This window comes from Cervus canadensis, chromosome 3, assembly GCF_019320065.1.
Source record: "Cervus canadensis isolate Bull #8, Minnesota chromosome 3, ASM1932006v1, whole genome shotgun sequence".
Taxonomy (NCBI): domain Eukaryota; kingdom Metazoa; phylum Chordata; class Mammalia; order Artiodactyla; family Cervidae; genus Cervus; species Cervus canadensis.
The window spans coordinates 34,805,674-34,827,523 of record NC_057388.1 but is presented as its reverse complement, the minus strand read 5'-3'; the positions used below and the strand labels follow the sequence as shown (position 1 = coordinate 34,827,523).

Here is a 21,850-nt window from a genome sequence, read left to right as displayed (position 1 = left end):
TGCCTCACCTGCAGAGCACGCACAAGCGTGAGCTGTAGGGAAGTTTCTCAAGCAGTCTGCCTTTCCAAAAGTTTTCATATCATCATTCTTGGACAAAAACTAGCCTAAGGAATCCTCTTTTCCTTCCCAGCAAAAGATCATGTAACTGGCTTTCACTTTTAAGGCTGACAGAAGAGACAGACCCTGAAGGAACAATCCCTATACCTGAGACATTTTCAAATAACTTTAGGGATGTTAAAACTCATAAAAATAATAGACCGCAAGTTCCTGGAGAAAGTGTCATGCTCATTTGCTTATTTAACAGGGATTGTAACAATTGCCTTTTCTACCAGTTGCATTGAAAAACATCTTTTGATTTGCAGTAAAGAAAGCAGAAAAACACTGTAGAAAATGACTGAACACCTAATGGACAAGATATACAATTTCTTTTAAGATATTAATTGCTGTTTAAGTCTTCAAATGCTGACTTATAAATAAAAAAATCTTAATACAATGTGCTATGAAATTTATATTAACCATCTTCACTTACTCAAAAAATGTATTTTTTTAAGATACAAAAGAAGAGAAATAAAAAGTATTTTTCCTTCTGAAAAGAACTCTTAGGATATCTTTTTTTAAAACTATTGATACATTGTATTTATTTGACAACTACCATATTAATGTAAATAATTTCCTTTTTCACATTTAAATTTTAATATCTATTCCAATGAATAAAATATTTCCATTCATCCTGCTTCAATAAAAGTATTATTGTTAGGTAATCACTATGTTTATTGTTTATAATTTCCATTACCCCTCCAGTAAAAAATACCTATACAGCATATGGTCTCCAGAACGAAAACCTCAGAGACAGGTCAGAACAAAACATAAACATGACTTTATAAAGGCATACATATGACCTTTAAGTCACCTATTTGAAATGGGTTACAAAATAAATTACCATAATTTTTAAATCAATAAAATATTTCTATATATTATTTTCACATGTCTATCAATAAATTATAGGCCATAGTTGCCCATGAAAACATGCAAGGAATAAGATTTATAAAAATATCTTGGTACAAATTCTAATCTGGACATTTTTGTTAACCAACAACGAATTTAACATATAAGAATAATTTTAAAATTATTATTAAATATTGCTAAGTGTAAATTTTCATGTATTTATTCTATTCAAATGGCTACTGCCCACCCTAGATTTTTATGAAATTACTTTAAAATTATTACATTCAACATTTTTTCACCAACTGTTAAAATAACTGTAGGTAAACAAATAGAAATAAATAAGGACATAACAGAAAACCTTTTTTTTTTTTTAAACAGAAAACCTTTAAGGGAACAAATCTGGAAATCTTTGAAATTTTTTATGTTTAAAAGTTGGGTATAAGAAAACCCAACTTTTGTGTGAACAAAATAATTTGTAAAATCAAAATATGCACATTTCTTTGTGAAAAACACAAGAAATATTAAATGCATGGCTATACTGATCTCAGTTGTGTAAAACGAACTATTAATAGCAGTCATGTAAGCCTAATGGGTAACTTTTTCAACTTCTAGAAATTGTTACTAGCTTCATTGGCTCTCCCAATTGAATTCTGATTCTGTACTAGAGGCAGAAACTAAAATTTAATCTGCTGTGTGTGTCAGTCACTCAGTAGTGTCTGACTCTCTGTGACCCCATGGACTGGAGCCTGAAAGCTCCTCTGTTCATGGGGATTCTCCAGGCAAAAATACTGGAGTGGGTTGCCATGCCCTCCTCCAGGGGACCTACCCAACCCAGGGATTTGAATCCAGGTCTCCTGCATTGCAGGTGGATTCTTTACCTGCTGAGCTACCAGTGAAGCCCTTAATCTGCTAAGAAATAACTATTAAGTACCTGTGAGGAAAATATATCTGATAAAAATCCATGTGGTCATAATATGATATTTCGATCTATTTTTGATACTTGAAGTATTGCTGCCCGAAAAGATATTTTAAATAATTATTGAAAAATAAAGGGTTCAAGCTCAACGGGAACCATAAGATAGTATTACAAAACATATGACTCTACAAACGCAAGAAACTGTTATGTCTGGATAGTAATCTTTTACTGGCACATCACAAAATATTTAACTAGGGAATACAAGCAATTAGAAAAATATATAATTTCTAGTCTATGAAGTACAAATGTGGATTAACTAGATAAAAATAATACTTGAGACAGTTTCTAACATATTTTCAAAGAGACTTAGATTGGATGAGGTATATGTGTAATTCTTGACTTTGAAGCTGACAGTATCCCAATTTGAATAGTTGAGCTGCTACTCTCTGTACCAGATGAAATGTGTGTCAAAACCATATACTGAAAATCAAAAAGCACATTATCAACTTGGTGCCAAGCACATCTGCATAATGACTTTAGTCTGCAAATTTAAAGACTGATATAATGGACTTTAAATAAAAATACACTGAGAAAATTTGTGCTATACTAATGAAATATGAGCAAGAGAGTTTCAGAAAAACATCTACTTCTGCTTTATTGGCTATGCCAAAGCCTTTGACTGTGTGGACCACAACAAACTCCGAAAAATTCATAAAGAAATGGGAATACCAGACCACCCGACCTGCCTCTTGAGAAACCTGTATGCAGGTCAGAAAGCAACAGTTAGAACTGGATATGGAACAACAGACTGGTTCCAAATAGGGAAAGCAGTACATCGAGGCTGTATATTGTCACCCTGCTTATTTAACTTATATGCAGAGTACATCATGAGAAACGCTGGGCTGGATGAAGCACAAGCTGGAATCAAGATTGTCTGGAGAAATATCAATAACCTGAGATATGCAGATGACACAACCCTTATGGCAGAAAGCGAAGCAGAACTAAAGAGCCTCTTGATGAAAGTGAAAGAGGAGAGTGAAAAAGTTGGCTTAAAACTCACTGTTCAGAAAATGAAGATCATGGCATCTGGTCCCATTACTTCATGGCAAATAGGTGGGGAAACAGTGGAAACACTGACAGACTTTATTTTGGGGGGCTCCAAAATCACTGCAAATGGTGACTGCAGCCATGAAATTAAAAGATGCTTGCTCCTTGGAAGAAAAGCTATGACCAACTTAGACACCATATTAAAAAGCAGAGACATTACTTTGCCAACAAAGGTCAATCTAGTCAAAACTATGGTTTTTCCAGTAGTTATGTATGGATGTGAGAGTTGGACTATAAAAAAAGCTGAGCACTGAAAAATTGATGCTTTTGAACTGTGGTGTTGGAGAAAACTCTTGAGAGTCCCTTGGACTGCAAGGAGAAATCAGTCCTGAATATTCATTGGAAGGACTGATGTTGAAGCTGAAACTCCAATACTTTGGCCACCTGATGTGAAGAACTGATTCATTTGAAAAGACCCTGATGCTGGGAAAGATTGAAGGCAGGAGGAGAAGGGAATAACAGAGGATAAGATCGTTAGATGGCATCACCGACTCAATAGACATGAGTTTGAGTAAACTCCGGGAGTTGCTGATGGACAGGGAGGCCTGGCGTGCTGCAGTCCACGGGGTTACAAAGAGTCGGACATGACAGAGTGACTGAACTCAGCTAAACTGAATGAAATACAGGGATCACAACCTTGCTGTGGCAAAGGGGCCTAAGTAACTCAATGAAGCTATGAGGAATGCCATTCAGGGCTACCCAAAATGGATGGGTCATAGTGAAGAGCTCTGACAAAAAGCAGTTCACTGGAGGAGGGAATGGCAAACCATTCCAGTATTCTTGCCCCTAGGACCCCATGAACCGTATGAAAAGGCAAAAAAATGTATAAGCTCCCTTCCCAACTCCTGGCCAGAAGGTGTCCAATATGCTACTGGGGAAGAGTCGAGGGCAATTACTAATACCTCTAGAAAGAACGAAGCAACTGGGCTGAAGCAGAAATGATGCTCAGTTGTGGATGTGTCTGTTTGTGAAAGTAAAGTCCAATGCTGTCTGGGAGAGGGTGAAAGACAGGGAAGCCTGGCATGCTGCAGCCTATGGGGTTGCAAAGAATCAGACACTATTTAGCGACTGAACAACAACGATGAAATACTACAGCAATTCTTATTCAAATGCTAAAGGCCTGAGTACAATCAAATTTTCCCACATTTGGGCCGGCAACAATCTGGAGGTGGCCCACATATTCATTCCTTGGTCTTTAAAATTGTTACAGGGAGGAAAAGAAGTTTCTTTTAAGAGGAGAGCCATGGACAAGGTTTAGAAAAAAAATGACTATTTCTCACCCTTTGCTAGGTGTGTTTGCCTTGCTTACCAAGAAACATCCTTTTAAAACACTAAATATTAATTGGAAAGACTGATGCTGAAGTTGAAACTCCAATACTTTGGCCACCTGATGTGAAGAGCTGACTCATTTGAAAAGACCCTGATGCTGGGAAAGATTGAGGGCAGGAGGAGAAGGGGACAACAGAGGATAAGATGGTTGGATGGCGTCACTGACTTGATGGACATGAGTTTGGGCAAGCTCTGGGAGTTGGTGATGGACAGAAAGCCTGGCATGCTGCATTTCATGGGGTCACAAAGAGTCATGACTGAGCAACTGAACTGAAAACACTCGCACTGACACAATCTTCGTTTTGTATGAAGATATGTAAGGGAGAATATGGTAGAGAGAATACTAATGGTATCTAACATTCCCACTTCCTCTTACAGTTGGATGTTCAGTGTAACTACCACACCCTGGTTATGGTCAAGAACTGCAGATATGGTGGAAAAGCCCCCTCTAGATTATATTATTTTATAAGGTGACGGTATAGTAATTCTCATGATTAGGTTATATTATATAACTTGCTTTTAGTAAACCGGACAGAAGATTCTCCTGCTGCCTTCAAAGGCGTACATTGTCATGATCTGATAGCGTCACAAGGCAAAGAACTGCTGGTGGGCTTTTAGGAGCTGAGAGCAACCTCTGAGTGACAGCCATCAAGAAAATGGAAACTCAAGTCCTACAACTGCAAGGAACTGAATTCTGTCAACCACAAGCCCACGGGAAATGATCCTGAGTGCTAGAAAGAGGCAGCCCGGGCCATACCTTGCTGTCAGTATTCAGAGTCCCGGAGCAGGGAAGCTAGTTAAGCAATGCCTGGCCTCCTCCTGCCCCACAGAATCTGTGAGATAATAAATGTGTGCTGTTTGAAGCTGCCAAACTTTTGGTAATGTGTTTTGCAACACAGAAAACGAATACAAATAGTAGAACGCAAATATCACTGTGATAAAGTCACTGTGTTCTAAGAGAAACGTAGTCTGGTAAGTAACAAAAGCAATCTCCATTCTGCCTCAGTTCAAGGCCTTTGCCAGTTCTCTAGAAACCTATATATTATAGCTGAACCTCTGGGATTTTTTTTTGTCTGAACCTCTATATTCAACCCACAATATCCATTTTCTTCAAAAGGTGAATAAAATTAGAGGTAGATGAAAACCTATAGTATTTTATATTTGTATAGCATTTACTACTTGAAAGGCGCTCTTAGTGTCAGCAGAGAAAAACAAACCTAACTGCATATTGGATCTATTCCTTGAATTCTAACCTTTGTGCTCTGTTGCTTGTGCTTAGCCATGCTAGCTCTGCACTTTTTGTAAAAGAATGTTTCCTATAGCTTGAAATACATAGGACAGCCTACTCTCTACTCTCAGGGTTCTGACCTTTGAGAGTCCATTCATTCAGAGAGAAAAAGTTGTAGGACAGAGACTAGCATTTGCTTTATTGGAGATTTATAGGAGCATGTGACCAGACATACACGGATAGCTACAACAACAAAAGATTCCGGCACCAAAAATTTTGTGACAATCAGTAACACCCCTCCCCTTTTAGGATAAAACAGGCCCAAATCTAACTTGGGTAAGATGGTTCCTTGGGACACTAGTTCAGTATCTTCTTGGTTTGCTGGTTTTCCAAATAAAGTCACTATTCTTTGCCTCAACAACTTGTCTCTGCATTTACTGGCCCATCATGCAGCAAGCAGTAAGAGACTGAACTCAGTATCACTAGGTTTTTGAGAGGATAGCAGCAGAGGCATACATTTTATTCTCTGTAAATTCTCCCAGGAAAACAGATGGATCAAGCAGAAATGCCAAAACAACACCTACAGCAAAGTGACTATGAAGACATCTTCATGAGCTCCCAAGTTACCAGCAGGAGTGAATGAACTATAGCAAGCTATAAGACACACAGGGTGTTAATATCTTACAGGAGGAAGCAGAGAGAAGCAATCAGATTTTGTCAAATGTGATAAGACCTCTCATATCGCCAGTAAGTAGTGTAGAATAGCATTATTTAAGAATGGCAGCTGAACCTCAGAGAAATTCTTGGTGATTAAATCTGTGGGTGATTGCAAGGGGCCTGTGGGAAGAATAGAGGCCTTGAATCCCCAAAATTAAGTAGCCTGCTTCCCTTCCAAGTAGAAACTGCTAAGAATAGAATGTAATTTGCCCAAGAAAGTAATAAAGGTGAAGGGAAAGCAATATCCAGACAAAAGAGGAAGAGAAGTCAGAAGAATATCTGTATCTATATCCATGTTCACATCTATATTCTGTATCTATAGCCATATCTATATCTTTATCTCCATATTTTTGAACATTTGACAAAACAGAATGGTGAGTTCTAAAGGGTGAGGCTAGACATACATCTATTCTGGTCCATATTTTCTTTTCAAAAATTCAGGAAAACTAATTTTATATAAAAATGAACAGTAAAAAAAGATGCTACCTGAATCCAGTATGTTACTATAAAAGAATAAGAAACAGAAAAACATTATAATAGAAAGCTTGTTAAAAAGGCACACCACAAAATAGATATGAGAATCAAATATAATATTTCAATACAAGCTGAAATAAATTAAGGAAAGATACAAGAAATAAAAGAAAACATAAATCAAAATTAGAAAAAATAAAATATGAAGTGAAAGAATTCAGGAAGGACACTGAAATGAAGACTAAACTAGAAGAGGCATAAGTAAAAAAAAAATACCAAGAATTCATGAGGAAAGAAAAAGAGTGAAAACAAAATTAAAAAATAAAAAAGAAATTATTTGATTTGGTGTCCATTACACAGGGGCATTCAATTTGTGAAAATGATCTAGCAATACATTCACATTCTGTGTACTTCTTAAATTTATATTATACTTCAGTAAAAAAAATAAAAATACTGAAATGAAAAAAGATAAACGTAATTCAAGAGAAAGTTGGTTTCTACTTTTTATGCCAGAAAACCATGATTTGCATCCAAATTTTATTGAAATTCCTTTCATAAATGTCTTCAAAGACTTTCTATATACAATGACACTAACTCTTTGAGACTTCAAACAATGGTGATCACTTCCTCATTTCTGCGTTATCTCACTCTCCTATTCTTCTCCTAACCCTCATAGTCAACTTCTCAATAGATTCCTTTGTTTTTCTTCCTCCACTATTCTTTCAAATATTGATGTTTCCGGGCACTATATTCAGTTATTTTCACTTTTTACTCAAATTCTCTTCCTAAGCAATGATATCATACCTAAAGAGCTCAGCTTTCACACATATATAGGCTGTTAATCCTCAACTCTGCATTTCTAGTTCGGGTTTCTCTCTTGAAAAATAGGCCTTTATCAGTTCAGTTCAGTTCAGTCGCTCAGTCATGTCTGACTCTTTGCAACCCCATGAACCACAACATGCCAGGCCTCCCTATCCATCACCAACTCCCGGAGTTTTCTCAAATTCATGTCCACTGAGTCAGTGATGCCATCCAACCATCTCATCCACTATCATCCCCTTCTCTTCCTGCCTTCAATCTTTCCCAGCATCAGGGTCTTTTCAATGAGTCAGCTCTTCGTATCAGGTGGCCAAGTATTGGGAGTTTCAGCTTCAACATCAGTCCTTCCAATGAACATTCAGGACTGATTTCCTTTAGGATGGACTGATTGGATCTCCTTGCAGTCCAAGGGACTCTCAAGAGTCTTCTCCAACACCACAGTTCAAAAGCATCAATTCTTTGGTGCTCAGCTTTCTTTATAGTCCAACTCTCACATCCATACATGACTACTGGAAAAACCATAACTTTGACTAGATGGACCTTTATTGGCAAAGTAATGTCTCTGCTTTTTAATAAGCTCAGAGGTCTCAAACAAACCTTGTGTGCACTAGGACCCAGGGACCCCATAGAGACTGAGACAGAACTGTGTTTGAGCATCTCCAATGGAGATACAGGTCGGCAGTGGTCTGCGGCAGGGATAGGGGCTCTGGGTGTGGGTATGGCATAAGTCCTCTTGGAGGAGGTCGCCATTAGCCCCACTATAGAGCTGCCAGAACTTACACAGGTCTGGGAAATAGACTCTTGGAGGGCACAACAGAACCCTGTGCACCAGGACCAGGAGAAAGGAACAGTGACCCCACAGGAGACTTGCCGATGGGTGTCCGGAAGTCTCCGGCGAAGGCATGGGTCGGTGGTGGCCTGCTGCAGGGTTGAGGGCACAGACTGTAGCAGTACATGCCTGGGATCTTTTGAGGGAGGTCACCATTATCTCCATTACCTCCACCATAGTTTGCCCCCAGGTAAATAGCAGGGAGGGAACACAGCCCCACCCATCAACAGAAAATTGGATTAAAGATTTACTGAGCATGGCCCCGCCCATCAGAACAAGACCCAGTATCCCCCTCAGTCAGTCTATCTCATCAGGGAGATTTCATAAGCCTTTTATCCTTCTCCATCAAAGGGCAGACAGACTGAAAACCACCATCACAGAAAACTAACCAATCTAATCACATGGACCACAGCCTTGTCTAACTCAATGAACCTATGAGCCATGATGTGTAGGGCTACCCAAGACGGAGGGGTCATGGTGGAGAGTTCTGACAAAATGTGGTCCACTGGAGAAGGGAATAGCAAACCACTTCAGTATTCCTGCCTTGATAACCCCATGAACAGTATGAAAAGGCAAAAGAGAGGACATTGAAAGATGAACTCCCCAGGTCAGTAGGTGCCCAATATGCCGCTGGAGATCAGTAAAGAAACAATTCCAGAAAGAATGAAGAGATGGAACCAAAGCAAAAACACCACCCATTTGTGGATGTGACTGGTAGTGGAAGCAAGGTCCGATGCTGTAAAGAGCAATATTGCACAGGAACCTGGAATGTTAGGTCCATGAATCAAGGCAAATTGGAAGTGATCAAACAGGGGATAGCAAGAATGAACATCACTATTTTAGGAATCAGCAAACTAAAATGGACTGGAACGCATGAATTTAACTCAGATGACCATTATATCTACTACTGTGGGCAAGAATACCCTAGAAGAAATGGAGTAGCCATCATAGTCACCAAAAGCATCTGAAACATAGTACTTGGATGTGGTCTCAAGAATGACAAAATGATCTCTGTTCATTTCCAAGGCAAACCATTCAATATCATGGTAATCCAAGTCTATGCCCCAACCAGTAATGCTGAAGAAGCTGAAGTTGAATGGTTCTATGAAGACGTATAAGACCTTCTAGAATTAACACCCCCAAAAGATGTCCTTTTCATTATAGGGGACTGGAATGCACAAGTAGGAAGTTAAGAAACACCTGGAGTACACAAGGCAAATTTGGCCTTGGAGTACAGAATGAAGCAGGGCAAAGGCTAATAGAGCCCTTTATATCCAACTGTTAATGAGATCTCTCAGTGATTAGCAGACAGTATCTCTCCTTTCAATCTTGCTCCTTATCCAACCCTTCTTATCTCCAAGAAGGGAAATGATCATATCCTCTTGTTCATAAATAAGTTTCCTTGTCTACTATCCTAAGGAAACCCTTCTTTCAACATTCCACTTTTTGTTGTTGTTGTTTTTAATTGTATTGAAGTACAGTTGATTTACAATGTTGTGATTCAATTTGCTATAAACCCTTTTCCATTGTGGTTTGTCACATGACATTGAATATAGTTCCCTCTGCTAAACAGTAGGACCTTGTTGTTTATCCCTTCTATATATAATAGTTTACATCTGCTAATTCCAAATCCCAATCCTTCCCTCTGCCCCCCACCCAATCCAGCAATCACAAGTCTGATCTCTATGTCTGATCAACATTCCAGTTTTATATCCTTCTCCATATTTCTTTTCCTTAACAATTCTATTTCTGGATTAAATTGGCAATATTACTGCCTTTATTTTCACTATTCAGTCACTTCTTCATCTACATTCTAATTACTCATCCCTGTACCAAAACTGCCCTCTCTTATAGCACTGATGATGTTGTCTATTATTTTGTTCCTTTTACAAATGATTTTAGTTGCACTAAACTGATTTGCCTTACACTGCTCTGCTCAGTCTGCTCATTAATATTCCCTAAACATTCTGTCATATAAAAAAAATGCCACTTTCCAAGTTAAATACCTGGATAAAGTGGACTGCAGAGAAGGGAGGTGAGAGAAGAAAATAAGAGAATAGGGGAGAGAGACAAAGAAAATCCTTCAGGGATCCTTAACTTCCTAGGGTTCAACAACTCAACCTGTTCTGACAACATGCTACCCTAGCTCCAGGATCAATATTTTAAATAACTATACATGGAAATAAAATAGTTATAATTAAGAAACACTAAGTACTTTTTTTATGTTCTCTAGCTTCTTAATTCTCTCTTGCTTTTAGACTTTGTTTTTCTTCCCAATCATCAAGAAATAAAATTGGAATTGCTTTCTGATTCCTTTTTGTCAGCAACATCTGATAAAATGTTAAGTTATATAAACTCCTGCTGAGTGTCTTCTCACATCAGCCCCACACTTCCTTTCCTTTGCTATTGTGACAACACTCAAATATCCTCGTGATCTCTCATGAAGACTCTTATAGCAGTTCCCTTTAATTTCTCTCTTTCATCCCTCTCCACTTGAATCAATCCTAAATATTACTAATGACATGTCAATCAAACACTCTGCTCAAACTGCTCACCGTCTCTATGCTTTTTCTAGGAATAACTACAGAATGCCACTGTCTAGCATTAAAATCCTCCACCAATTTGCCCCAGCTTTATCTTCTGTTGTTTCCCAACCAACTGAACTAATGTCTATGAACCTAATCCCTATATGCTATCTTTGTGTTTTTTTAAACACTTTTCTTGCCTACAACAACTTGTAATTTTCACTCTCTTATATGAAATTTTATCAAGCCTCCAAATAGAGTTTTGGGAGTAAATCTCTCACTGCCCTTATTATCATCTGCCACATATTCCTTTTTGAAACATACATTTTTTTTCAAAATATGTTTTTAATCAGACCTAGTATTTAGATAGTTATATGAGAAAAATATTCAACATTATGTGTATGAAGGTGAATTACATGGAGTTTCACTTCTACTAATGACACAGTTTGTACTGAACTAATTTCCACAAATAATGTTGACTAAGTAAAAAAAAAAAACAATTATTTGAAGGCAATGGAAATCAGTTAAGAGCAGACAAAGATGAGAGTTTTCATTCAAGAAAAGCTCCTGATTAATTAATCTCCATTCCTGATTAAGGAATGGATAGAACTCAAGCAGAAAGCTGGAGACCTTCTAGCTTGGAAAGACATAGGACACAGATTTAAGGTATCAGATCAACTTAAAAGTAGGAAGGTATATCTAGAAACTGAAGGAGGTGCCCTGAAATATGTGAATATACTCTCTCCCAAGTCCTTAGCTGACACCTGAACTGCATATGGAAGCAGACCATGAAAGCAATGGCTGGAAACTTGAAAGCGATGTGTGGTTGTTGATGACTGCAAAGCAGTTTTGAATGGGAATCCAGCCAAGTAAACTGTTAGAACAAAAAGCTTCAAAGGAAACAGAATTCAGAATCAAGAATTAAAGTATACAATCTATTTTATAATGTACAGTACAAAATAAAAATTACTGTATGTGCAAAAAAAAGAAAACATGATTCACAGTCAAGAGAAAAACCAGTTAGTGCAGTTCAGTTCAGTCGCTCAGTCGTGTCTGACTCTTTGCGACCCAATTAACTGCAGCACGCCAGGCCTCCTCGTCCATCACCAACTCCTGGAGCCTACCCAAACTCATGTCCATTGAGTTGGGGATGCCATCCAGCCACCTCATCCTCTGTCGTCCCCTTCTCCTCCTGCCCTCGATCTTTCCCAGCATCAGAGTCTTTTCAAATGAGTCAATGCAAACTCTCCTTAAAGTAACTCAGATATTAAAATTAGCACACAGGGATTTGAAAACCGCTGTTAAAATATGTTAAAAAAGGTTAAAAGAAAGAGTCATACTAAATAAAAATACAGCGGGGGGGGGAGCACTCAGTCCAGAAGTGGAAAATATATAAAATGGAAGTTCTAGAACTGAAAAGTACACTATTTATATGGACCATTAACAGGGTGGTCTTAAGAGCATACTGGGGATGCTGGAAGAAAGTGTTGAGACTTGAAAACAAATGTAAAGTATTTATCCACTTTGAAAAACAGAGGGAAAAAAGATTAAGTAAGAATGAAGAGAATCTTAGCAATCTGTGGGACAAGGCCCCAAAGTCAATCTATCTCTATCTATTTATATTCATCTTTCCATAAGTCCCTGAAGAAGAGTGAAGGAATGAGGAAGAGGTATTATTTGGAAAAATGATGGCCAAAAATATGGTGTAAAATATAAACTCTGTATCCAAAAAAACCTTAGTATTCCAAGAAATAAAAATATCAATTTTTTATCAAGTATCCCAAGAAATAAAAATACCCATCTCTCCACTATCACCACCACACACATAGGCACAGTATAAAAAACTACTGAAAACCAAAGATGAAGAGAAACTGTTGAAAGATAAAGCAATTACAAACAGGGTGATGTCAATATGAATGAAAGCTGAACTTACATCAGAAAGAGATTAGGTGACAATGAGGCATTTTTGAGATGCTTAAAGAAACAAACAAAAGAAATACTGTTAACCCAAAATTCTATACTCAGGGAAAATATATTCCAGAAATAAAGATGAAATAAAGTCATTTTCAGATAAATGAAAACCGAAAGGATTTCTTTCCAATAGGTCTGCACCACAAATTGTCTACATTCTGAACTGTATATATGTATACTTACATATTTGTGTGTGTGTGTGTGTATATATATATATGCATATGTATATACATATGTATACTTGGTATATTTGTATATATATAAATATTCTGACTTTGCACTAGCCTCACTTGCCTTCTATATATTTGCCTAAGTTCTCCCATTTTATCACTTGCATTGTTACTCTAAAATAATTTAGTAAATACACTGTGATGTGTTTGTGTATGCTATTTAACTTTAATCTACAACTAGAGGTGGTTTGTTAACATTTAAAATATGTTAATCAAGAATCCTGCCTATAAGGATTCTTACCAGCTGAAGTGCTTCAATCAGGGGCACTTTCTAGAGGTACTTAGAGTTAGCACTTCAGATATTGCTAATTATGTGTGCACCTGAGTGTTAACTAGTATCAGGAATATCAGAAATAATCGTTCAGGAATATCAGTGAAATGAATGTTGCTCTTCATACATGGTAGCTGAAAATACTTGACAGTCACTGCTGCCTTTTCATAAACGTCCAAGAGTCAAGGGGTTAGCCGATGTAAACTATTACATATAGAATGGATAAACAACAAGGTCCTACTGTATGGCACAGGGAACTATATCAATATCCTGTGATAAATCATATGGAGAAGAGTATTTTTAAAAAAGAGTGCTATATGTGTATAACGGAGTCACTGCCATACAGCAGAGACTGGCATAACACTGTCAATGAATTGGAATTTTTTAAAAAAGAGAGAATCTAGCTGCTTAACTAGAGATCATTCCAGAGCTCTGTTTTACCTGGGTCCCATCTTGATGTAGGATTCTGCCTTCCAATTACAAGGAAAGGTTACAGATCCTGACATCAGAACATTGTTTAGTATGTTTCACAGTGAAACTGAGATCTAAAGTGCTTGACATGTGCCTCAATAAACGAAAGTTGGTAGTTTACCCAGTTAGTTGAAACGGGTTATATTACTGATCATCAAGCCTGCTGCTTTATATATGCAAGTAGCAGAATTCAACTGGGATTTGCTTAAATAATACTATATCACCTAGTGGTGGGATCTTAGGGGAAGACATGGATAGCACTCATCAACTATTATTTATCTCAAGTCAGTTTGCAATCTGTCCCCCACCCCAACTCCACCTCCCCTAACTCACCTGGTCAAGAAAAGGAGTTATTATAGGATCAACAAGCTTGTGCATGTCTTTTAAAAGATATTGTATGTAGTAATTTTATTATATAAATTTGTTTACAAATACACATGTGTGTGTATACATATATATATATGTCCATATATATATATAAATACATTCATTCTACTCTGGTGCTTATACCAGTACAAATCATATAAGAACACAATAGAGAACACAATTTGATATTAATAAATATTTTTAACTGGACAAATTAATTCAGTGAAGGAATGCATAAAGAATTAGCTGGTTCACAGATTTCATAACTGACAAGAAATCTTTTTGCCTCTCACTCAAGCAAATTAATTCAGAAGATCACAAATGCTCTTCCCTTTTATCCGAAGAAATGCCATAACCTTTCTTTCAAAACAAAGTTATTTTAAGCATTACTTTTGATAATTCATTCAGAGCAATGAATGAAACTGTCATACCTCCAAATGGTATCCAACTCTGATGAAGGCACAGAGTGGGTCAAAAGCTCCTGTCCCGCAGGTCAGTAGATGTGTTCTGTTATAGTGATGCAAAACCCGAACATAATTTGCACATTCATTCTAAAACCAGGAGAAAAAGAAGGAATTGGTTAGTGTAATAAAAACGTTTAGCTTTTTTTTGACTGTTGTTTTTCCTAACCCCAGACATTCTATGTATAAGCCTCCCTTGGTTAGGGAAGGCAAAGGGGGCAGATGAAAAGGGGACAATGACCGGCAGAAAAGTCGGGGGAGACGGATATAGCGAGGTATCAATTACAATCAATAATGGGAGTGCATCATTATGAGGTATTCTAGTACACAATTGAGGAGTTTTTTTTTTTAAAGCACTGGTCAGAAGTGTATTCAGGTGTAGATTTCCAAGGCAATGTTTCAGTAGGTAATTATTATCAATACTGTTATTTTTTAAAGTACATATAAATCAACATAAAGTCAGAAGACCAATCAGTGGAAGTAGTTTCATTACCCTCAAGGAAACATATGCAGACTTCAGGGCACAAAGAGTGCTGATGTTTGGAAAAATAAGTCCTGTATTTTCAAACTCATAAATTCATATAAAGTAGTTTCAAAGAGAATTTTCAAGTAAACAGATGGAAACTAACTGGTAAAAGTAACATTTTATACCTATTGCTATAAGATTACAGTCCTGGGATCAGCAAACTTTTTCTATAAAGAACTGGAGAGTAAATATATTTAGTTTGATGGGCCATCTGGTCTCTGTTGCAACTACTTAACTTCTGCAGCTATAGCATAAAAGCAGCCATTGTCAACAGAAAAATAAATGGATATGGATATGCTCCAAGAAAACTTCATTTATGGCAGGTCACATTTGGCCTCAGATCTCTAGTTTGTCTAAAATGGGATTCAACTGAAAGCTTATCAGAAAACAGAACCTCAGTTTTGCACATCCTTATATTTCATAGCTAAACAAATTCAGTACCTAATACACAGCCCACACTCAACAAAGTTTTAACAGATCAATCATTAGGTGAGTACGCTAAGTGAAAAAACATTCTAAAACTATTTCAAACCAACTTAAAACTAAATTTTAGCGAATACCTTATTGGCAAATTAATCCCAGGGACAGAGGAGCTTGGTGGGCTGCCATCTATGGGGTCGCACAGAGTCGGACTCGACTGAAGTGACTTAGCAGCAGCAGTGCATTTAAATTATGAGAGAAATACCAAATCCTTTTATTGCTAAATATTACCTTGACATTAGTAGATACAATAGTCAGTAAAAGATATTTTATAAAGACAGATTCTTATTTTTAAAGTCTCTCATGCAACGGTATTGGGATGAAAAAAGTCAACAGAACATCATACCATACATGACTGAATTATAGCACTCCCTTGGCAAGAACAAGTAATGCCCTAATGAACACTTTATTTGGGGTACTAAGATTTATTTCTTTAATATCCCATTAACATAGCATCCTAGTCTATGGATGACCCATATAGTCGGGAAAATCTAATATTCTATTCTCGTCTTGCTGTAAGCACATGCTTCTCATTTCCTGAAATGGGCGCATCTTGAGGGGCCAATTAGACCATATTCTGACTTGGCCAGGTTTAGATTGACTCAGCCTCTGGATGTGTTCAGTTAGCCAGCAACACGCTGCAGACTGAGGAAGCAAGTCATTCCTTGACTGTTACCCAGTCGCTATGCAAGAATGAGGTGTTGGTAGAATGTGTGTTAATTTTTCACATGTTTTTGCTTCTTTTTCTTACAGAAAAAAGAACAAGTTAACTTTCTAAAGGAGATGTGTATGCTTTTCCCAAAGTTGTGAACTGTGCCATCAGCTGGTTACACCTAAAATGTTTGAAAAGTCCTTTCACTCACGTGTTCACGTGCTCAGAACTATGGAATAGGGCTGCTGCTGCTGCACCAACTCTTCCCTTTCACAGACTAAAGGTAAGTTAGGGAGAAATGAAATACTGATTCCTTCAGGAGGCGATCTGCTCAAAACATGTGGAATACATAAAGCATGTCTATTGCCTTTGCCATCTTCTATCGAGGTTTTAGTTTTTTCTCCTTCAGTTTCTTCATTCGTTTCTAATTCACTAATCAACATGAAACGAAATCTCACAAAGAAGGTGCTTAGCTTATCTTTAAGATACTACCTGAAATTATTTTTCTAATACATAGGAAATAAACATTACTATAAGAATGTATAAATATGAATTGATTAAATATAGTAAGATATAAGAGAAAATAAAACCAACATCTAGATGGCACCTTGGTTCCCTACACTAACTCCACAATGAAAATAATTTTTAATTATGTACACATAGACAATGAACATGTATATATCAAATATGCGTGTATGTATATGTGTGTGTTTGTGCTAAGTTGCTTCATTCATGTCCAGCTATTTGCAACGCTATGGACTGTAGCCCCCAGGCTCCTCTGTCTATGGGATTCTCCAGGCAAGAATATTGGAGTGGCTTGCCATGCCTTCCTCCAGGGGAACTTCCGAACCCAAGGATCGAACCCACGTCTCTTTTATCTCCTGCACTGGCAGGCAGGGTTTTTTTTTTTTATCACTGTGCCACCTGGGAAGCTGTGTGTGTGTGTGTGTGTGTGTGTGTGTGTATTGTTGTTCAGTCTCTAAGTCATGTCTGCCTCTTTGCAACCCCATAAGACTGCAGCATTCCAGGCTTCCCTGTCTTTCACCGTCTCCCAGAGTTTGCTCAGACTCATGTCTGTTGAGTAGGTGATGCCATCCAACCATCTGATCCTCTCTGTCCCATTCCTTCTCCTCCTACCCTCAATCTTTCCCAGCATCAGGGTCTTTTCCAGTGAGTTGCCTCTTTGTATCAGGTGGCCAAAGTTTGGAGCTTCAGCTTCGGCCATCAGTTCTTCCAATGAATATTCAGGGTTGATTTCCTTTAGGATTGACTGGTTGGATCTCTGCTGTCCAAGGGAGTCTCAAGAGCCTTCTCCAGCACCACAGTTCAAAAGCATTAATTCCTTGGCAATCAGCCTTCTTGATGATCCAACTCTCACATCCGTACATGAGTACTGGAAAAACCATAGCTTTGACTAAATGGACCTTTGATGGGAAAGTGATGTCTGCTTTTTAATATGCTGTCTAGGTTTGTCATAGCTTTACTTCCAAGGAGCAAGTGTCTTTTAATTTCATGGCTGCAGTGACCTCCACAGTGATTTTGGAGCCCCCCAAAATAAAAACTGTCACTGTTTCCCTTTTTTCCTCATCTATTTGCCCTGAGGTAATGGGGCTGGATGCCATGATCTTCAGGAGAGGACACTGGCGACCCACTCCAGTACTCTTGCATGGAAAATCCCATGGATGGAGGAGCCTGGTAGGCTGCAGTCCATGGGGTCACGAAGAGTTGGACACGACTCAGCGACTTCACTTTCATGCATTGGAGAAGGAAATGGCAACCCACTCCAGTGTTCTTGCCTGGAGAATCCCAGGGACAGGGAAGCCTGGTGGCCTGCCATCTATGGGGTCGCACAGAGTCAGAAATGACTGACGCGACTTAGCAGCAGCAGCAGCCATGATCTTCATTTTTTGAATGTTGAGTTTTAAGCCAGCTTTTTCACTCAACTCTTTCACCTTCTGAATGTGTATATATATAATATATGTGTATATATCTAGAGATATATATTTCTTCCTTACATGAATTGCATATATACTTTTTAGGAAAAAACAGGTTAGAGATTCAATCCTTTGTCACTGACCAGGACTACAATTAATGATATATTTAGTTTACAATGAATAATACTTACAGCATCATTTCCTTTCATTATGCATTCTTCTGTTTTTAGTGCTGTACTTGGCCAGTGTATCTGAAATAAAATATAATGCACTATTATGCAAACACATATAAAAATAAACTACACTGAAAACCCGTTTCATTTTTTGTGTAAGTCAATACTTTATATTTTATTTTTGTTGGTTTTATTTTTTTCTTTGAGAAGATCAAGAGGTTTATCACTTAACTCAGATATTACGGAGCCAAATCCAGGCCCTAATACATGAAAAATATTAGGGACTTATAAAAGTGGTGACAATAGCATTTAATTATGATGATCTTGTTATGATTAAAGTTATTATCATAGGAGTAAGCACTACATGGTTTCAACTATAGGAACACAACATTCCTTTGATATTGTTATTACTGTAACAGGCCCCCTAAGTTTCTTACTAACAATATCCAGCATCATGTGGTCCTTTGCTTTCACCGAGCAGTATGTAAACTTTTAAATACCTTGGCCACCTGATGCGCAGAGCCAACTCACTGGAAAAGACCCTGAAGCTGGGAAAGACTGAAGGCAGGAGGAGAAGTGGGGCGGGCAGAAGATGACAAGGTTAGATGGCATCACCAACACAATGGACATGAATTTGAGCAAAGTCCAGGAGATAATGAAGGACAGGGAAGCCTGGTGTGCTGCAGTCCATGGGGTCGCAAAGAGTTGGACACGACTTAGTGACTGAACAACTACAAACAGAAATACATGAGCACTTTTTGTTATGTTGCAACATAAAAAAGAAAGACAAAGAACAAGTGGGGATACCAAAGAAAGCCAGTTAAAAGCCAAAAGCACACTTAGAAAAGCCTAGAATCAATGCTCTTCATTATATCGTAGATCTATCGATGGAGCATATATGATTCAGGAAAGATGTCACATTAACATAACAATGTCAGGTTCAATTGCAGCCTTGCATCAGCCTGAAGAGGGTCCTTAACACCACTACAGAATAAGGATGCTGGAAGTGAAACTGTTGAACTTATAAGGATTTATTGATCCTTTTTTGGAAAAAAATCAGACACTGAGTGATAGGTTTTCCCAGATGACTTCTAAAATATATTCTAATTTGAGATTCAATTTGGTTTTGGAATTATAGTTTTACTATAGATGCATAAATCATTCAAAAGGATATGCTAGAATGTATGTGTGTACATGTGTAAACACAGACTTAAAATACAAATTAATTTTAGGATTATTCATCACTGGAAAGATAATTTGCTTATTAGTATGAGTAAATCAGAGAATACCTCACCCGTCAATCATAATGATTAACATTCTTAACATTTTTAATTTACAAGAAGCAGGGCTTTTCTTCTTATAATATTAACACCCTTTTTTATTCACTTTTCATCATTATGTAAAATGAGACTTATTTAAACTATATTTCTGCAATTTCAAAGTATTTGATAACCAATTCTTTGGAGAAAAATACCAAAGTTCAGCTTTTCAATGTTGAAACAGTATCCAGACAAGAGAATAACCTCAATTTACTACCTCATTCTCCTCAATCATTGGCTTCATGTGGATTATTTCTGGGACTATTTGAACACATTGTTTTGGGGGAGCCATTCTCTAGAAAATTCCTATATTTTGTTGACTAATTTTGTTTTCAGCTATCTTTTCAAACAGCCTTGGAAGACAGAGATAGATCCTCCTCCAGGGCAAATAGATTTTTTTCTTGATCAGGATAATAAAGAGAATGTCTCCCTCTGGGCAAAGGCTGGACAGGTTTGTTAGAAGACTCCTTTTAAGACTGAGAGTATTCTGAGCTGGAAGTTGGTAAAGTGGGTGCAACATACATTCATTGTGTATCCAACATCTCTTTAGGCTGCTTTGCTGTGTGGGACTCGAGGAGGAAAAGACAATGGATGGAAACATGAGGCTCATGCAGTCTGCTGTACTGGGAGACAGTCCTCTGTCTCTAGCCCAGGTGCCTCCTGTCTTCTGCCAGCATCAATGAAACTATGACAGGCTGACTTGTCTAGCAAGGTAAAATTCACAGTTCTTGACACAAACAAAAAAATAATATATTCTGTGGTGGTGAAGACAATACATGGTTCTTCTAGGATTGCCAGAATGTGTTATTTCTAGCAGTGAACCTAATAGTGACGACTGCTCTAGGAATAATGAAATCATTACTTCAGGCACATCTTAAATGATGCTCCCAGATAACTTTCAACAGATGGCATTTGTCCCTCCTTTAATGCTCTGAATTGTTTTTCTTACTTTTTCTTCCTATGACATCACAGTATGTGTATTCAATTTTAGCTCTCTTGTTAGGCTGGAAGAGGGCAAGGCTGCGACTTACTTCTGTAGCCCTAAAATGCCTACCTGGCACGGGGTCTTTAATGCCATCACTGCTTATTCATTGGCTACTGACAGATTTATATCAGTCAACACTTCTTTATCACATTCTTCAAAAAGTCAGTTCACTAAAGGATCCTACAATACAGTTTGAGAGAGAGATTCACTGACATGAAAATGCTGCAATCAGGGTCAAGTAAATGAGACAAGCAGCACTTTCCAGTTTAATCAGGGAGGAAATCCTACAGAGTTTAGTGAGTGTGAAAGACTGGCAGGATTTCCGAGGGCAGAGGAAACGGTCTTAACCAGATCACTCTGGGTTCACAGAGGGAAAGAAGTAGAGGATTAAGTTATGAACACTTAACCACTAAAGTCCAACACATCAGAACTCCCCTAAGGAATAACACACTTGAGTTTTGCTTTTCTTGTTGTTTACACTTTAGATTGCTTTGGTTTGTTTTTTTTTTAACACAACTTAACAGGTTCAGGACTGTATTCAAATGTCCACTCAGGTGAGAAAAGATAAGAGAATGATCTCACTGGACATCAGAAGTTATTTTAAAGCCATCATGTACAGATGTTCTGCCAAGACAGTAAGGGAAATGATTTTCTTCATTTGCTTTGGCAGTCAGGAAGCCTTTTGGTTCTGCTCCAAAGTATAGCATCAACAAAAAGTCATAAAATTAAGCTATCTGTTCTGCATAAAACATTTTTAAAGGCAGTTAAACAACAGGGTGTAATGACATTTCCAAATTCTCTGCACCAAGAAAGGTACAAAAAGCAAAAGGTTAAATACACATGATTTCATCACAATATTCCGACTATATAATTTAATTGTTCTAAAGCATTTTAACAGGCCATTACTACTCTTGCATAGCTCAAAGGAGAAAAATAAAATAAAAATTAAATTACAAAGTATTCTTTTCTGGACTCCCTATTGAACCTACTAATTATACCAGGACTAAGAATTTAACAATTCTATTGTTATATGATGTTAGAGCACTCAGAGATTTTGGAGAGCAAAAACAAATGAACAAAAAAGTAATAATTTAACTGTCTAAAAAACATTATTTCCTTTTTTTA

General features: G+C 37.5%; 1 protein-coding gene across 1 annotated transcript in view; it reads right to left on the bottom strand.

The window, feature by feature from the left end:
- SEMA3E (semaphorin 3E) overlaps positions 1-21,850 on the bottom strand; it is a 275,960-nt gene that overhangs the window by 96,163 nt on the left and 157,947 nt on the right. The window contains exons 3-4 of the mRNA XM_043462903.1: positions 18,440-18,499; positions 14,627-14,746 (exon numbers count right to left, since the gene is read on the bottom strand). Coding sequence (XP_043318838.1) covers positions 14,627-14,746; positions 18,440-18,499 — 180 coding nt within the window. The remainder of the gene's footprint in view (positions 1-14,626; positions 14,747-18,439; positions 18,500-21,850) is intronic.